At 37.3% G+C, this 14,658-nt stretch overlaps 1 protein-coding gene across 4 annotated transcripts in view; it reads left to right on the top strand.

Moving 5' to 3' along the window:
- The window catches only part of npr1b (natriuretic peptide receptor 1b), a 69,507-nt gene extending 55,815 nt beyond the window's left edge, over positions 1 to 13,692 (top strand). For all 4 annotated transcript variants that reach the window (XM_007249683.4, XM_007249685.4, XM_007249681.4 and 1 more), the window contains exons 17-23: positions 5,940 to 6,108; positions 7,025 to 7,171; positions 7,509 to 7,632; positions 8,052 to 8,120; positions 9,120 to 9,294; positions 10,503 to 10,601; positions 12,436 to 13,692. In XM_007249683.4, coding sequence (XP_007249745.2) covers positions 5,940 to 6,108; positions 7,025 to 7,171; positions 7,509 to 7,632; positions 8,052 to 8,120; positions 9,120 to 9,294; positions 10,503 to 10,601; positions 12,436 to 12,584 — 932 coding nt within the window. In that variant the 3' untranslated portion in view covers positions 12,585 to 13,692. The remainder of the gene's footprint in view (positions 1 to 5,939; positions 6,109 to 7,024; positions 7,172 to 7,508; positions 7,633 to 8,051; positions 8,121 to 9,119; positions 9,295 to 10,502; positions 10,602 to 12,435) is intronic.
- The last annotated feature ends 966 nt before the right edge of the window (positions 13,693 to 14,658 follow it).

Below are 14,658 nucleotides of genomic sequence, written 5' to 3'. Positions count from 1 at the left end.
GTATATTACCCATCTGCCATTGCTCCATGCTATATTACACAGAAAAAACATAGTAGTGCAGAACACAGGACATTCTTTCTGTATTCACTTTCTTTTTCCACCCCAGACAGCCCTGATGGAGGAGAGAGCATTCTCAGACAGTTTAATGCAAGAAATTGTGGTGCATTGTATTTGTCTCTGTGTGAAACCAACCAAACAAAGGGGAAAATGCTCAAAGCTTACACCCTCAATAACCTTATATTAACCACACAGTCTAAATATAGGCCTTAAATTTGGCTTAATTTGACAAGAAATCTGCTTTGTAACCATAAACCCTTAGCTTTATCACTCTGCTAAAACTCTGGCCCTGCAGGTTAACCCTAAACATCACCTTTAAATAAGTTAACTCTGAATTTTAAACATTAAACCTTTTAACCCTATTTTAACCTTACAGTCTAACCATTTCCGTCACTTTTAATACTATATTAAATATATCTCACCCTCACAGCATAGAAAATACACATTATAGGGTCAGTAATGACAGTATGAAGGTGGGGTTTGGTTCAAACCTCACTTCATCAACCAGTAGAAGTGTCAACATTTTGAAAGTCATTATATATATTGGACTAAAACTTTTCTGTATTTCCTCTTTAATTAAGGCAAAGTTACAGTAGCCGCAAGGTATTTTTTTTTTAATCAAAGAAAAGTGTAATACATCATGATAAAATTGATGTTGTTAAACAAATCCTTGCACTTTAACCATGAACCTTGAAGTGCTGTATTAAATCTTCTCTCTGCTTTAACCTTAAATACTAAATCTACTCCGAATAGGATAGAATGACAGGATTACTGGAGTTTGAGGAAATTGCAAACCCTTCTCCAGCACCTGGATCAAAAAACACACGTTCAGTAATAGCCATGTCTGGTTTGTCTTATTACAGGAAAGAAATCTTCAGAAGCTTATACAGTTTTTGGCTGGGCTTCATTTCTTGCAGAAATGCAATTTTGCTGTAGTCTAGATTTCGTGGCGGCGGTAATGGCACTACAAAGTGACTTCCTTGTCTTCCAAAAGATTGGGTTTCAGAGCAATTTGTGGAAGCTCAGTATCAATCTGGACGGAGGTTAAGAGGGACTGAAATGGTACAGTTCCATCAGCTCTCACTCCAGAGTGGCTGTGTGACACTGACGGTTGACTCCATCTTCACAAGTCTCTCACATTTTATCTCTCTCTCTTGCTCTCGCCAATTACTCTTAAGAGGCTCTGCAGTGATGCAGAGGAAGCTTTAATGGAATCGAGCTTTTCCCTCTCACCATCCATACAAGGAGGTCATCCATGTGCGCACACATGCACACACACACACACAAACAATCACAGAGATGCATTTAAAAAAATTCAGCTTCTATTCAAGCTTTCCTAATACCCTGTCAGGCTGAATGTGTCTGAACAGGAACCTAATTCTAAGTATTATATGAGACAATATATTCTGTTATGGGTCAGTTACGCCCCCTACTGTACTGTACCACATGTGCAACTACCACAGATCCTACTGAGTAAAAAGCACGTTTCCAACGGTATTGATTGAAAGTAAAAATTTGAATCACTTGTTAAATCAATGTCATTATCTAGCCCTGTTATTTCTGACTGCCATTTCTTACTTCTTCACATACAGAAGGCAGTGGTAGTCACACATATCTGGAAAAAAGAGAGAAAATTGGTCTGCCTGCATTGTAGTCATGCTTCCATTGACATTTCACTCTGGGGCTTAATTCTAGTTCTTAGAGGGAGGTATCAGAAATAGAGGATGTTATTTCTGAGAAATGTCTTATGCAGCCACTTCAGCAAAAGCATTTGAGCTTTTTATGGTTCCACCTCTTTAAAGTAGATTTAAAGTAGATCATAGTGCTGCAGACTGGAAGCTCAACGTCATTAGTAAACTGGAAAGTACACCAAGTAGACTATATGGGAGTCCATTTATTTTCAGGCTTTTGCAGCGTATTCTCTGAGATTGTGGAATGATTTCTCTCTTTCCTAACATAAGACTCTCAACATTGGTTGGTATTGGTATTAGTCTTTTAGTAGTATCTGAACCTTGATGATTATGTTTTTATTTGATACTATGGTTCTTTGGTACAACATATTGTCAAAAGTATTTGCTTGTCTGCTTTTCAATAGGGTTTAATATGACGTTGGCCCACCCTTTACAGCTGTAACAGCTTTACCTCTTTTGGGCAGGCTTTCCACAAGGTTTAGGAGTGTGTTTATGGCAATTTCTTACCATTCTTGCAGAAGTGTGTCTGTGAGGGGCAGATGCTGATGTTGGACAAGAAGTTTTCACTTTAATTCATTGAAAAGATGTTCTATCGGGTTGAGATCAGGCCAGTCAAGTTCTGCCATGCCAAACTTCCAGTTTGTCCACTGTCACCTACAGTGACGCTGAAACAGGAAGGGGCCATACCCAGACTGTTCAGACATATTTGAGAACATGAAATTGTTCAAAATCTCTTGGCATGCTAAAGCATTAGGAAGTATTTTTTTTTACTGGAACCAATGAGTAGTGAGGAAATTTCAAAACTGAACTGGAAACTTGTGGCATCCTTTCACAGTGCCATGCTGGAGTTCACTGAGCTCCTGAGAGCGACCGATTCTTTCACTAATGTTTGTAGAAGCAGTCTGCATGCCTAGGGGCTTGATTTTGAAGTGATTTGAACACTTGAATTCAATTATTTGGATAACTGAGTGCAATAATGTGTATTTTATAAGATAAGTTGGAAGGAACTGAAAAAGCTGGAGGTCAATCTAAAGTTTACATTTGCTCCACAAGTATGTCACAGTAGTGTTAAAAAACACTATTTTTGTTATTTAGACCAATGTGAATGCTCTGGAATAAAATTACAATATTTTCCATTCTCTTCCCCTGAAAGCTGTTTTAAGGATACAATGATTTTGTGTGACAGAGATTCAAGATCATTTCCTACCTTTTTAATTCTAAATTTCTCTCAATTGATTATAAAAGTGTACATCAGCTGCAAGATTCACATTATACCAAAGGTGTAAAAGCATGTGTAGAAGATGGAGATCAGAATCAAGAAGAGCTGTGTGCTTTTCTAAAGCTATAATGACTCCAGCCTGGCTGTTTCTGCTCAGTAGGGTCTCTTTTCTTCTCTAAAGGCTTGTGTTCACACAGTGGGTCTGTCTGGAACACCTTAAAGTAATGGTTCAGTTTAACAGGGATGCATTTGCTGCATAGCTTTCTGTGAGGAGATGATGTGCATTTCACATTAAAGCTACTGTATAAATAGCAACAGATTGTCTTGCATCTGATGAATGACGGTGTGCAGAAGTAAAGGTAGGTTCCCTGTTGTAGTGAACAGCAGGGAGTGCGAGAGTGAAGAGTGAAGAGAGAGGTGGGGGTGGGGATGGGGGGAGCTGGGTGTTGAGTCAGTTCAGCTGTCTGTGCTATTTCCAGCCTCCAGAAACATTAGCCCTAGCTAGCCATTGCCACTCGATGCACTTTGCTGATGCTATCAGGCAATGAGGGAGACACACACACACCTACAGACACACACACAAATACATAGACTCACACAGGTCCACAGATACACACACATACAAAAATTACATGGACATAATTCTCATATCATACGTAAGGAGGTGTTATTAAGAGAGAAAAAAGGTAATGATGTTGTTTTATTTCTAAAGGGCATTGTCCACAGCAGAGAGTGCCCATTAGACTCACCTCGGGCAGCACAATGTCAGCACAATGTCACATGGACATTTCATACCAATTTCCTCAATAGGGCTGACCACAGCAGCGTACGCACAGCATAATAATGAGATTAAGGCCAAAAAGCCACAAATGCTGAGGCATAAATATAGCAATTGTAAATAGTGGACCACAGTACACAGACTATAATTCACAAAGACCACATGGAACCTGAATACTGTGTTAAGAACAGAGAGAAGCCAATATGTGCATACACTCAACTATATGTTCAAATAAATTTGTGACCATCTTTTCTAATAAATGCATTCAGGTACTTTAAGTGTCACCCATTGTTGATACAGATACACACAATTGTACACACAGCTTCTCTAATCCCTGTAGAGCAGAATTGCCAATGAAATAGGACTCTATGGAGCAGATAAACATGAACCTATTGCAGTTATGCTTAATGGCAGACATAGATAGTATAGGTTTTTAAGCTTTGCAATCAAATCCTCACAGCTATGCTCCATCTTTTTATTTTTCTATCTTTTTAATAGAAAATTCCACAAGTTGAAAGATATGTAGAAAATGTATATCTCATGAATTTCTATCTGGCTCTTCAGACTGAGTCATATTACTGCAAATAAGATGTGTATCATTAATATGTAAGTTATCCAAATCAAAACAGTTGCACCCAAGTCTTTCACTCACTTGTACACATGTACTCTTGTGATGGGACCATAAATAAATCTGATTTAATTTAAAAAACATTTTTGAGCCTCGTTTATCTGCAAATTTAAAATACATGTGAGTTGCATTGTTTGGTCCAAACTTTTGAACTATTTTGTTTCAGACCAAAGCACCAATTTACTCTAACCAGAAGTGGTGTTCTCAGTTCAGATCTACTGAACCCTGGTCCAGTTGTTTACAGTGTGAAAAATACAAAGCAGAGGGAAAAAAATACCATTGTTGTGCTGAATTACGACTCCATTTGGTGTGTGTGTACATCTTACAGTCGATTGGATGCAAACCCTTTCACTCTTGATTTCTGTATCTACTGTAACAGTTTACAGATGAACCCTTATTCATAAACAGAAATAAAAGGAATCCAATGGAAATCTGTTAGAATCATTTATTTGCATGACGTACCCACAAAGCAAGGTTGAATTCTGGCAGAGATATAGAATTCGGCACAGAACCTGAAAACGCAACTCACCAGTAGTATAGAGAGAGACGCAGCCCACATAGATGATGAGAACAAAATGTAGGAAAGTTTTTTTGACAGCTCTCTAATTAACCAGACCAAATGAATGCAATGTAATAAACACACAATTCTGTAGGTGAACATTCACATATAATGCGCAGTACAGTATATTGTAAAAGTGAAGGTATTGTTCAGGTGAAGATGTCTGAATAACAATAAAAGCAAAGAAAAAAAACAGAGGCAAAGTGTGAGAATAAGGAAAAGAGAGAAAAACAGAAGTGGTAGGTGAAAAGACATTTTTCACCTTGTGTTCTCTGAACAACTTGAAAGTGTGCTTGCTCTCCTGTTCAACACAATACCATGTGTGATTTTCTTCCCACAAAAAGTACACATAGTGCACTTACACACACTTACATTATCACACACACACACAGACCATGTACAAATGTGTGAAAATGTAGAGGGCTTTCATTCCATTTTTTGCACAACTGTCTACTGAAGGAACAAGACAATCTAAAGCAGAAATTCAGAGAAAATAAACTGAAAGAAGAAGACAAACACATACTGATAAAAAAAAAGTAGCATTCATAGACATCCTCCACCCATGCCCCCAGCCCCAGTTCATTAATGACAGATGCTACGTCTGTTCAAATAAGTGAAGATAATGAGGATATTAGGCGAAAAATTAAAAACGTTGAAAAATACAAGAGGCTGAGGCAGGATAAGCTCAGTAAATTGAAGCAGGTGAGTCAGAGTACTCATAAAAAATACAGTGAGGAAGTTTTCACTTGCAGGGAACGCTCTCTTCCCTTCAGACGCACTGCTCTGTTTACAGCCAGAGAACCAATAAATACTGTTTATATTTTCATTAAAAACTTTCCCACACCAAAGTTTTCTCTCCATTTTCTCCCCCTCTCTCCTCTCTGGTTCTGGTTCTTTCTTCCTCTATTTTCTTCTTTATTCTATTTTCTCTTTACCTCTCTCTCTCCAATAATTTTCGCTATGTATTCTCCATTTCTCTCTCTCTTTCTCTGTCTCTCTCTCTGTAGAGATAGTGGACCGTGTGGCTCTGGGGGAGTGGCCGTATCTCCGGCCGACGGTGAACACACAGGCTCACAGTGAGGAGCTGGGTCAGCTGATGCAGCGCTGCTGGGCTGAGGAACCTGCAGAGAGACCAGAGTTCAGCCACATTAAAGTGCTTCTCCGCAAACAGAACAGGTCTCACACTTTCATACACATTCCCATTCTTCACTGCTCTTCACATTCTTCCATTCACCTTCAGTTGTTGTTCCTTTTTTCTCTCCAGTGTGTACTGTAGCCTGAAGCCACACTATATTAACACATACTATGTATTATACAGCTATAACCATTATCGGCCTACATAAACTCTGTATAAAACGGTATTAAAACTTACCCTTAATACAATGAACTTGAGTGAAAGTGAAATATTGTCTCACAAATACACATAGGGCCCTTTTTTACACCCTGCACAAGGTGTGTCACGATGAGCAACAAAAAACACAGGTGTGTTTCACTGTCTGAAAAAAGCCTAGACAACAGTCATTAGTCAGACGTTCATTGCTATCTTGGCAACACAGGGGCATCGTGCAATGAAATGATAAATGGTAAGTGACATATCGATTGGTTTATTTCAAGTTTGGTCAAAACACATCCATAATTAATTAATTTAGTACATGCCTTTTGCACATTTAGAGCTGAGCTGTGGAAATACCAAGATCACTTCAAATGAGTGTAACATTAACTGAAGTAAACATAGGACTAAGTAGAAAAATCACATTTGTACTACCCACCACTGTATTGCAAATTATTACATGATATATTGTTACATTTGATATTTAGCAGGATTTCCCACAGAAAATTGGTTAGTCAAGGTGTTTTTTGTGTGGGGAAAATAGTGCATCCCACATACCTACATACTACTACCAAAAACCCTGATTTACTATTATTTATACAACGCTAGTCTCTACCTGCGGCCAGATTTAAAAAGAGTGTTTTTGAAACTGTCCTTTATTTGATTTAGTTATCATCAACCTGTCTTAATATACCTCAACAAACAGCCTCTTATTCCAGTGCTTACCTGTTACTCTCTGTCTTTGCTGTATTTCTGCTTTAGAGAGGTCAGCAGGGATATCCTGGACAACCTGCTGTCTCGTATGGAGCAGTATGCTAATAATCTGGAGGAGCTGGTGGAGGAGAGGACACAGGCCTACCTGGAGGAGAAGCGCAAAGCAGAGGCCTTACTCTACCAGATCTTGCCCCAGTTAGTCTTTACCATACTGTATATATATTGCATGCATCACTTTTCTTCACCAGATTCTGCCATTACGCCTTGTTAGTTCATAGTATACAATAAGCAGTGTATTACCACCTTCTGATATGTTTGACTTGCCAGCTTAAAATGCTAAAGTAACTGATTACGGCATGCTGTTTAAGTTAACTAAACTTGGTTAAGCGTTAACACATTTGAGTACAACTGTATAATTATCAGTTTAAGTTGGCCTGTTCTTAAATATTTGAGTGTATTTGTTGTTTAGATATTTGTGCCATTATAACAGCTCTATTCCTGTGTGTAAACTTTTGTATGTTTTGTGCTGCAGTTCAGTAGCAGAGCAGCTAAAGAGAGGAGAAACGGTACAGGCTGAGGCTTTTGACTCAGTCACCATTTACTTCAGTGACATTGTGGGTTTCACCTCACTGTCTGCAGAAAGCACACCCATGCAGGTACATACTTTATATGATGGTATTCACTTAATTTAATGCTTGTTGGATAGTTTCCCTGCTCGGAAATACACAGATCTGAACAGGGAAATCACAATTAGGTAATCCCTATGGTTTAAAGTACATATTAGCAGATCTAAGCCTAATATACTCAATATACTCTCACAAAATGTTACAGCCAGCACAGTTTGAATTTCCATCCAAGCAGGTGCAGAGGTGTCAGTCAGGTTTTTCACTCAGAGATTAGCATTTTCTATCTTCCACCAAATTAAACTCATGAAGGCCTTTGTAATCAGTTGATGTATTGAATCATGCATGGTAAATGAGGTTGAATGCTGAACTCTGCAGGGCTGTAGTCCTGCGGGACTGGAGTCTGACACCGCTGCTCCAGGCTAAATTTGTCACTGCTGTCTGTGTTGTAGGTTGTGACCCTCCTCAACGACCTCTACACTTGTTTTGATGCCATCATAGACAACTTTGATGTTTACAAGGTATTCCAAAATGCAGGCTCTTTTTTTTAAACTTATTTTATTATTTTATTTTATATTTTCGCAGGGTTCTATCTAAAGGCTTATGAATCTGATGTTAATTATAAAAGTACTGGAGTCATGAGGGTGAAGAACTAAAGTATGGGCATGTGTACAGCGTTTTAGCTGTTTAATCACTTACAGTCATGCTCGAAAGTTTTGGCAAGTTTTTGGAGATTTTTCTGGAATATGAAGTATTTCTTACATAAAAAAATTGTGTACTTAACGTAATATTTGGACAACTCTTCTTTTTTAAAATGCTCCAGGTCTCTCATATTTGTGGAGTGCCTTCTCCCAACAGCAGTTTTAAGAGCAGTTCTCTACAGGTGTTTAATGGAATTTGGATCCAGACATCTGGTCAGCGCTTTGTTTCCATTCATTTCTGGATGCTTTTTGTAGTGTATTTGGGGTCATTGTCCTCCTGGAAAACCCATGACCTAGGTACCAAGCCCAGCTTTCTGACACTGGGCCCTACATTGCGTCCAAACTTTTTCACATTTCATGATGGAACTTAATTGGGGCTGCTTATCCACCATCCAGGCTACTGTGGGTTGCACCTTTTATCAGTTTTTCTCTTCTGTTCAAGATTTCTGGAGATGGATTGTAATCTTGAGATGTTTGAGATTTTTCCACCTTATTTTTTCAAGACCTTACACAGTTCTCTTCTCTTCTTTCTGTTCCTCATGCTTAGTGTAGCACACACAGACATACAATTCAAAGATTGAGTCAGATTCTCTCCTTTCTATTTGGTTTCAGGTGTGAAAAGGTACCAATAATTTTATCCAGCCCATTTTTAGGCATATCTTTTATTTTCTCTCTGTTGTTCGAGTACTCACAAAGACAAAAAAAACATGTGCAATAATCATTTTCTGGGAGAAGTACTTTCATATGGAAAAAAAATGATGTTAACGATGTGCTATTGATGTTTAAATGGGAATTTGATCTTGATTATTCATACCTCAGGTGGAGACCATTGGAGATGCATATATGGTTGTGTCTGGTCTGCCGGTACGTAACGGGAAGCTGCACGCGCGAGAGATCGCCCGCATGTCCCTTGCTCTGCTGGATGCTGTCAAAACCTTTAAGATCCGCCACCGACCTGACCAGCAGCTCAAACTGCGCATTGGTATCCACAGTGGTGAGCACACCTCTAGCCTCTGGTCATCAGGAGTGTGTAGACTTGTGGGACAGAATCCTAAAGCCTTTATATCCACTACTAGGGCTGAGGGTTTTGGAAAGAGCTTTCTAGAGCTATTTTAAGACGTTATCGTTTATATTTCAGAAGAAATAAATATTAATTAAAACACTATTTTGGAAACAGTATTGAAGACTTCCTGCTTCTATATCAAGTGCAAAATAAAAAAATATAAACACACTAATGTGGCTCTTCTACTGTATTGTACAAGGAGATTTTTATATTGAAAATACACAGTATTGACTCATTGGACAGTTTGAACCTGGGTTAGGGAACCAAGGGTCAAACTCCAGCATTTTGGTATGTTCTGAATTACTAAAATCTGCAGAAATCTGCCCCTCCTAGATCATAGTTTACCACCTCTTGTGTTAGTATTAAGAAACTTACTACTCCTAAAAAATTGCATTGGATTTAACCAATGTCAGGAAACTCCAGTTTTTAGGTACCAGACTCTGCACACTTTTGCTTTCTGTGCTCAGGTACACTTAATTCAATTCACCTGTTAATAGCCAGGTTTAGTAGGTTTACTGGAGCAAAGAAATCACTAAACTGTGCTGAAACCTGACCCCCGGTTCCCACCTGTGGTTTAAACATTCCAATGACTTAATCTAGTTTAGCTTTCAAAATCAAATCTTCTTATAAAATAAAAAAAAACTCTTTTTTTATTATTATTTATTTAGCATTTCTGCAAATGCAATATCTCTATTACGGGAAGCAGGTAATTGTACCACAACACGTTAAGTGTTTTAAATAATATCTTAAACAATGTCACACCTATATTCACATAGTTTTACCAATATCCCAAGATAGTTCATCAGGGGTCAATCAGTAATTTTTTTATATATTAATTTTATATATTTATATATATTTGGTTTGTTTTATTTTTATATTTTATTTCTAAATTCCTTCATTCAGACACCAAACATAGATAATGTTTGTATTAAGAAATGTATGTAAAACTGGTATTTAATATTTTATTATAATCCTCTATATCAAGTGAGATGTTTTGTTGATATTATCAGCAGATTTATGGTAAACAGAGTTAGAATGATGGAAACAACAGTGTTAATGAGGTACTGGCCTGAAAACAGCAAAGATGAGTCACCTTTCTCTCCCTAACGTGTGTTTGTGTGTGTGTGTTTTGTTTTCAGGACCTGTGTGTGCTGGTGTGGTAGGACTTAAGATGCCTCGGTACTGCTTGTTTGGAGATACAGTGAACACATCATCACGTATGGAGTCCAATGGAGAGCGTAAGTTAATGTAGTCATGCAAATTCAATTTGTACTGCAAGCAATACTGGTTGGATCATTAATAGTGTTATAAAATATTTTTGTTAAATGTTTGAAACATTGTCTGAGTTTAATTCAATCCCATCATGAGATGTACAACCTACCTGATACATTTCTAGACTTACTCTTCATCCTTTCTATAAAGGTTAATGTATTCTGAGAGAACACCAGATTTATATTATCTGCTTATTGTTACTGAGAGTCTTCCTAATTAAAAGTACCAGACATCCAATTACTAAACACTGATATTACTGTAGAATGCAATTAACTCTCCTCTCAGTGCTGAGAAATGAATGCAACATCCAGGAAAATAAGATCATTATAATCAGTGATGCAAATTAATGTCTGAATGTCCTGCAGTTGCCCAAACCATAATGTGAGGCCATTCTTCTAACAATACCGGTGTAAAATGTATTAATTACACACCTCTTTGTATGCATTTGGCCAGTGACATCAGATTACATGCCTGAACTACAAGGTTCTGGACGAATTCTCTGCACCAAGAAATTGTCCTGGTTTAAGGGAAAGAGAATTTTCAGCAGAGATGGGACTTTAAAATGAGATTTAGAAGTATCATGCACTGTGCCTGGAAATCCTTTCACATTATCATTTATCTTTGGAGAGTGTTCAGAATGATTTTCACCATAATCCTGAAAAATAATTTTGAGCTGTCACAGTTTCTCAATTACTCGTCTGACAAAAACAGGCAAATTCAAATATAGGCAAGTCACATTTATTTAAATAGAAGAAGTCACTAAAAGTGTACATGACCATTGTATTTTGCATAAAATATTTACATACAATTTAAAATGACATAATTTTTGCTATTTTATTTACATAAAATACACTCAAATAAATAATAAAAAAATACTGTGTTGAAAATTAATTTCAGCATAACCAAAAGGTGCAAGTTTGAAAGCTGCTCTATTTAAGGCACATCTGAAATCTCTCTCTTTCTGATGCTGATTCTCTTCTAGCTCACCAGTAATCAATGATCTTGTTGACCTTTTGACCCATTGATTCATACTCTTAAAACTGATCACAAATATATTCTGGATGCAAACCACTAAGATTTTGAGTCAGTCAGAGCACTTCAGGGCTCTTTTTGAGTACTCTGGTTAAAACAGCATTAGAGTAATCAATGCCTCCGTGGTTATTTTAGGTCTTGTTGTGGCAGTAAACACTTGATTTTTCTATGTTATTGAGATAATAAGATGTTTTTTTGACTGCATTGGCTTTAAGGTAAATCTGGGTCTGTTTGAATGCCAATTTCAGAATTCAGAAGAGATTTTATTTCATTAATCTGTGCTGCTAGACACATGTGTCTCTGTGTTGTGTTTAATCATAATAATTACAATAATTTTGTTTCATAATTTATTTATGTTTCCCATTGATAGTGCAAATGAATAGATGTTTTTTCTGTTGTATGATTTTGTCCTAATAAAAAGCCTACATCAATCAGCCATAACATTAAAACCACCTGCCTAATATTGTGTAGGTCACCCTCATACCAATAAAATAGTTCTAATCAATTACACTGAAGATGTTGTCAGTGGATCCTTTGCGTCCTGTATGTTGTGAGGATCTGTATGTGGGCCAGTGACCCTGTTTTACCGATTGTCTTTCCTTGGCCAGTTTTGTTAGGTACTGACCACTGCATAGAGGGAACAGTTCGAAAGACCTGCCTAATCTAAAAAAAAAAAAAAATTATCACTTCGCTGCCTAGTAGTTGTCATTTTTTTCAGTGCTGTCCTTGTGCATTAATAAGAACCTTTTTCTGGCATTTTTCTGGCAGCTCTGAAGATTCACGTATCCTCAGCATCGCATGACATTCTGCAGGAGTTCAACTGCTTTCAGCTAGAACTGAGAGGAGATGTGGAGATGAAGGGCAAGGGAAAGATGAGGACCTACTGGCTGTTGGGAGAGAGTAAGAGCAGCGAGTGAGCGGAACCAGGTGCTGAGCTGAACCCACACAGTGCACTAGTGGACCACCTGAACACACGTAAAGAACCACTATCACAACTTCCGGGCTTCTGTCCACCTTTGCACACTCCTTCACTTGCATTCCAGAAGGACACATTGGTGGAGTCTGGAGAACTGTGGTTTGTGTGATGATAGAGACATTAGGATATTTGTATGCCATGAACACCCCTCACTGTCATTCTCACTGTTGGTTATAAAGAGCACGAAAAGGAAGGGGAGGCCATGTTTCCAGCTGAAATGTAATCTTGTAAATCATGTAATCCCACTGCTTTAAAATCATGACTAGACTCATGACTCTCTCTCATTAGTCCCATGCTGTAGTAGCTGTGTTTCCCATTTGTTTTAGAGGATGGTGCAAACTAAGATCCACAGAGCATCGTGGCTGTTTGATAAGAGTGTGACTGAAGTTTAAAGTGGCAGCGATTGAACCAGCGTAATGGCCTAATTAAATTTTGTGAAGTAATGGTGAAATAATCATGATTTTCTTCTAACATTAACAGGTACAGAACCTGTGCACAGTCTTTGCACAGTAGATCTTCACCTATGCTGAGCACACATTGCATCTATGTAGCTGTTAAACCTCTTAATGCTAATTCTCATTATGCTATACTGCTGGGGCTGTAAATACTGACTAATGATGCTCTGAACTTGTGGACTCATCCTTAATAACTTAAAAGATGAGTTCCTGTAGATTGGGTGTTTCTAAGAAACCTTCAGATTGAGGCACAATAACATCAAAGATCAAAGGTTATGATAACTCTTAAAGGTCTAAATCTAGAAGGAAAAAGTGCAGCTATATATATTTGTTTGAAGAATCTATCATTTGGAAATATTGAAACGTAGCACAGTGGAAATTCCCTGTGGTTTGATTTTGCCATGTTTGCTATGTCTGTTTTCTATGTTTATTTGAAATGTACACATAACTGTAACTATGGGAGCATTCGGGAGAGTGGGTTAGCAGGATGTTAGATTATATTTCTGTAAAAAATATCTAAAACACTTATGTTGTTTTTGCAAACTGTCATATGATTTTTATATAAAAATGTGAAATGCTGTTCAATTCCACAAATGTATGAGTGATTTTATAACAAATCTGGGGCAAAAAATATCTTTAAATAGGCAAGAAAGGTTACATTCAATGAAGGACACTTTACAGCCTTTGGACAGTAGTACCTTTAAGATTTAATCCATCTGTGACACACACACACACACACACACACACACGGTTAACTACAGTAGTAAAAACACACACCAGGAGAGATGGAGGTTAGGTGCTTTCCTAAAAGGCACCTTGTTGTGGATTTAGATTGCGGTCGTTGAACTCGTTTGTAGTAGGGGTAAGATAATACTAATATCAAAATGTCCCAATACTAAATTGATTGTCAAGAATTATGTGTTGTGTTTTATCTATTAATACAGTTTTCCTATGATTTGAGTTTTAAAAACTGCAATATATTGTTGTTCTTGCATCATCACAGTATATTGCAAAACACTTGAATTCTTTAAACCCCTGTATGACATACATTGTATTGACAGGTACTCAGAAAGAGAATAGTCCCTCTAAATGACACTAGTATCAAACAGACAAATAAAGTGAGTATATTGAGAATTACTATTAAGAAATTATTAATTAAGAAATGTAATAAGCAATCCATGTTGCATTGAGATCAATGTCAGTTCATAACAGAATATTAGCATCAGTGATTAATTATGAGATACAATAAGATGGTGTAATTGCAGGCCCTGTCATTATAGTGGTATGTGTTTTTTATAAGATTGGATACAAAATTAAAATGGGACACAGATTTGTGTTTTGTGTAAATGTATACACATTTTTTACTGAAATATACTATTTTATAATAAATACAATACAATTTATTACACACAACTGCAAACATTTATAAATACATTCTTAAAAACTTGCATCTCTGTGAGTTTTTGATCTCAGTAAAACTCAATGTAAATTTAATTACTTTAGTGTGAATATGGTCACATACAATTTCAAACCTTTACTTGGAGCCATGTGGCAATCAAC

Source organism: Astyanax mexicanus, chromosome 6 (genome assembly GCF_023375975.1).
Source record: "Astyanax mexicanus isolate ESR-SI-001 chromosome 6, AstMex3_surface, whole genome shotgun sequence".
In the NCBI taxonomy this organism is placed as follows: domain Eukaryota; kingdom Metazoa; phylum Chordata; class Actinopteri; order Characiformes; family Acestrorhamphidae; genus Astyanax; species Astyanax mexicanus.
The sequence above is the reverse complement of the archived record's forward strand: the minus strand, read 5'-3'. Positions and strand labels throughout refer to the sequence as shown.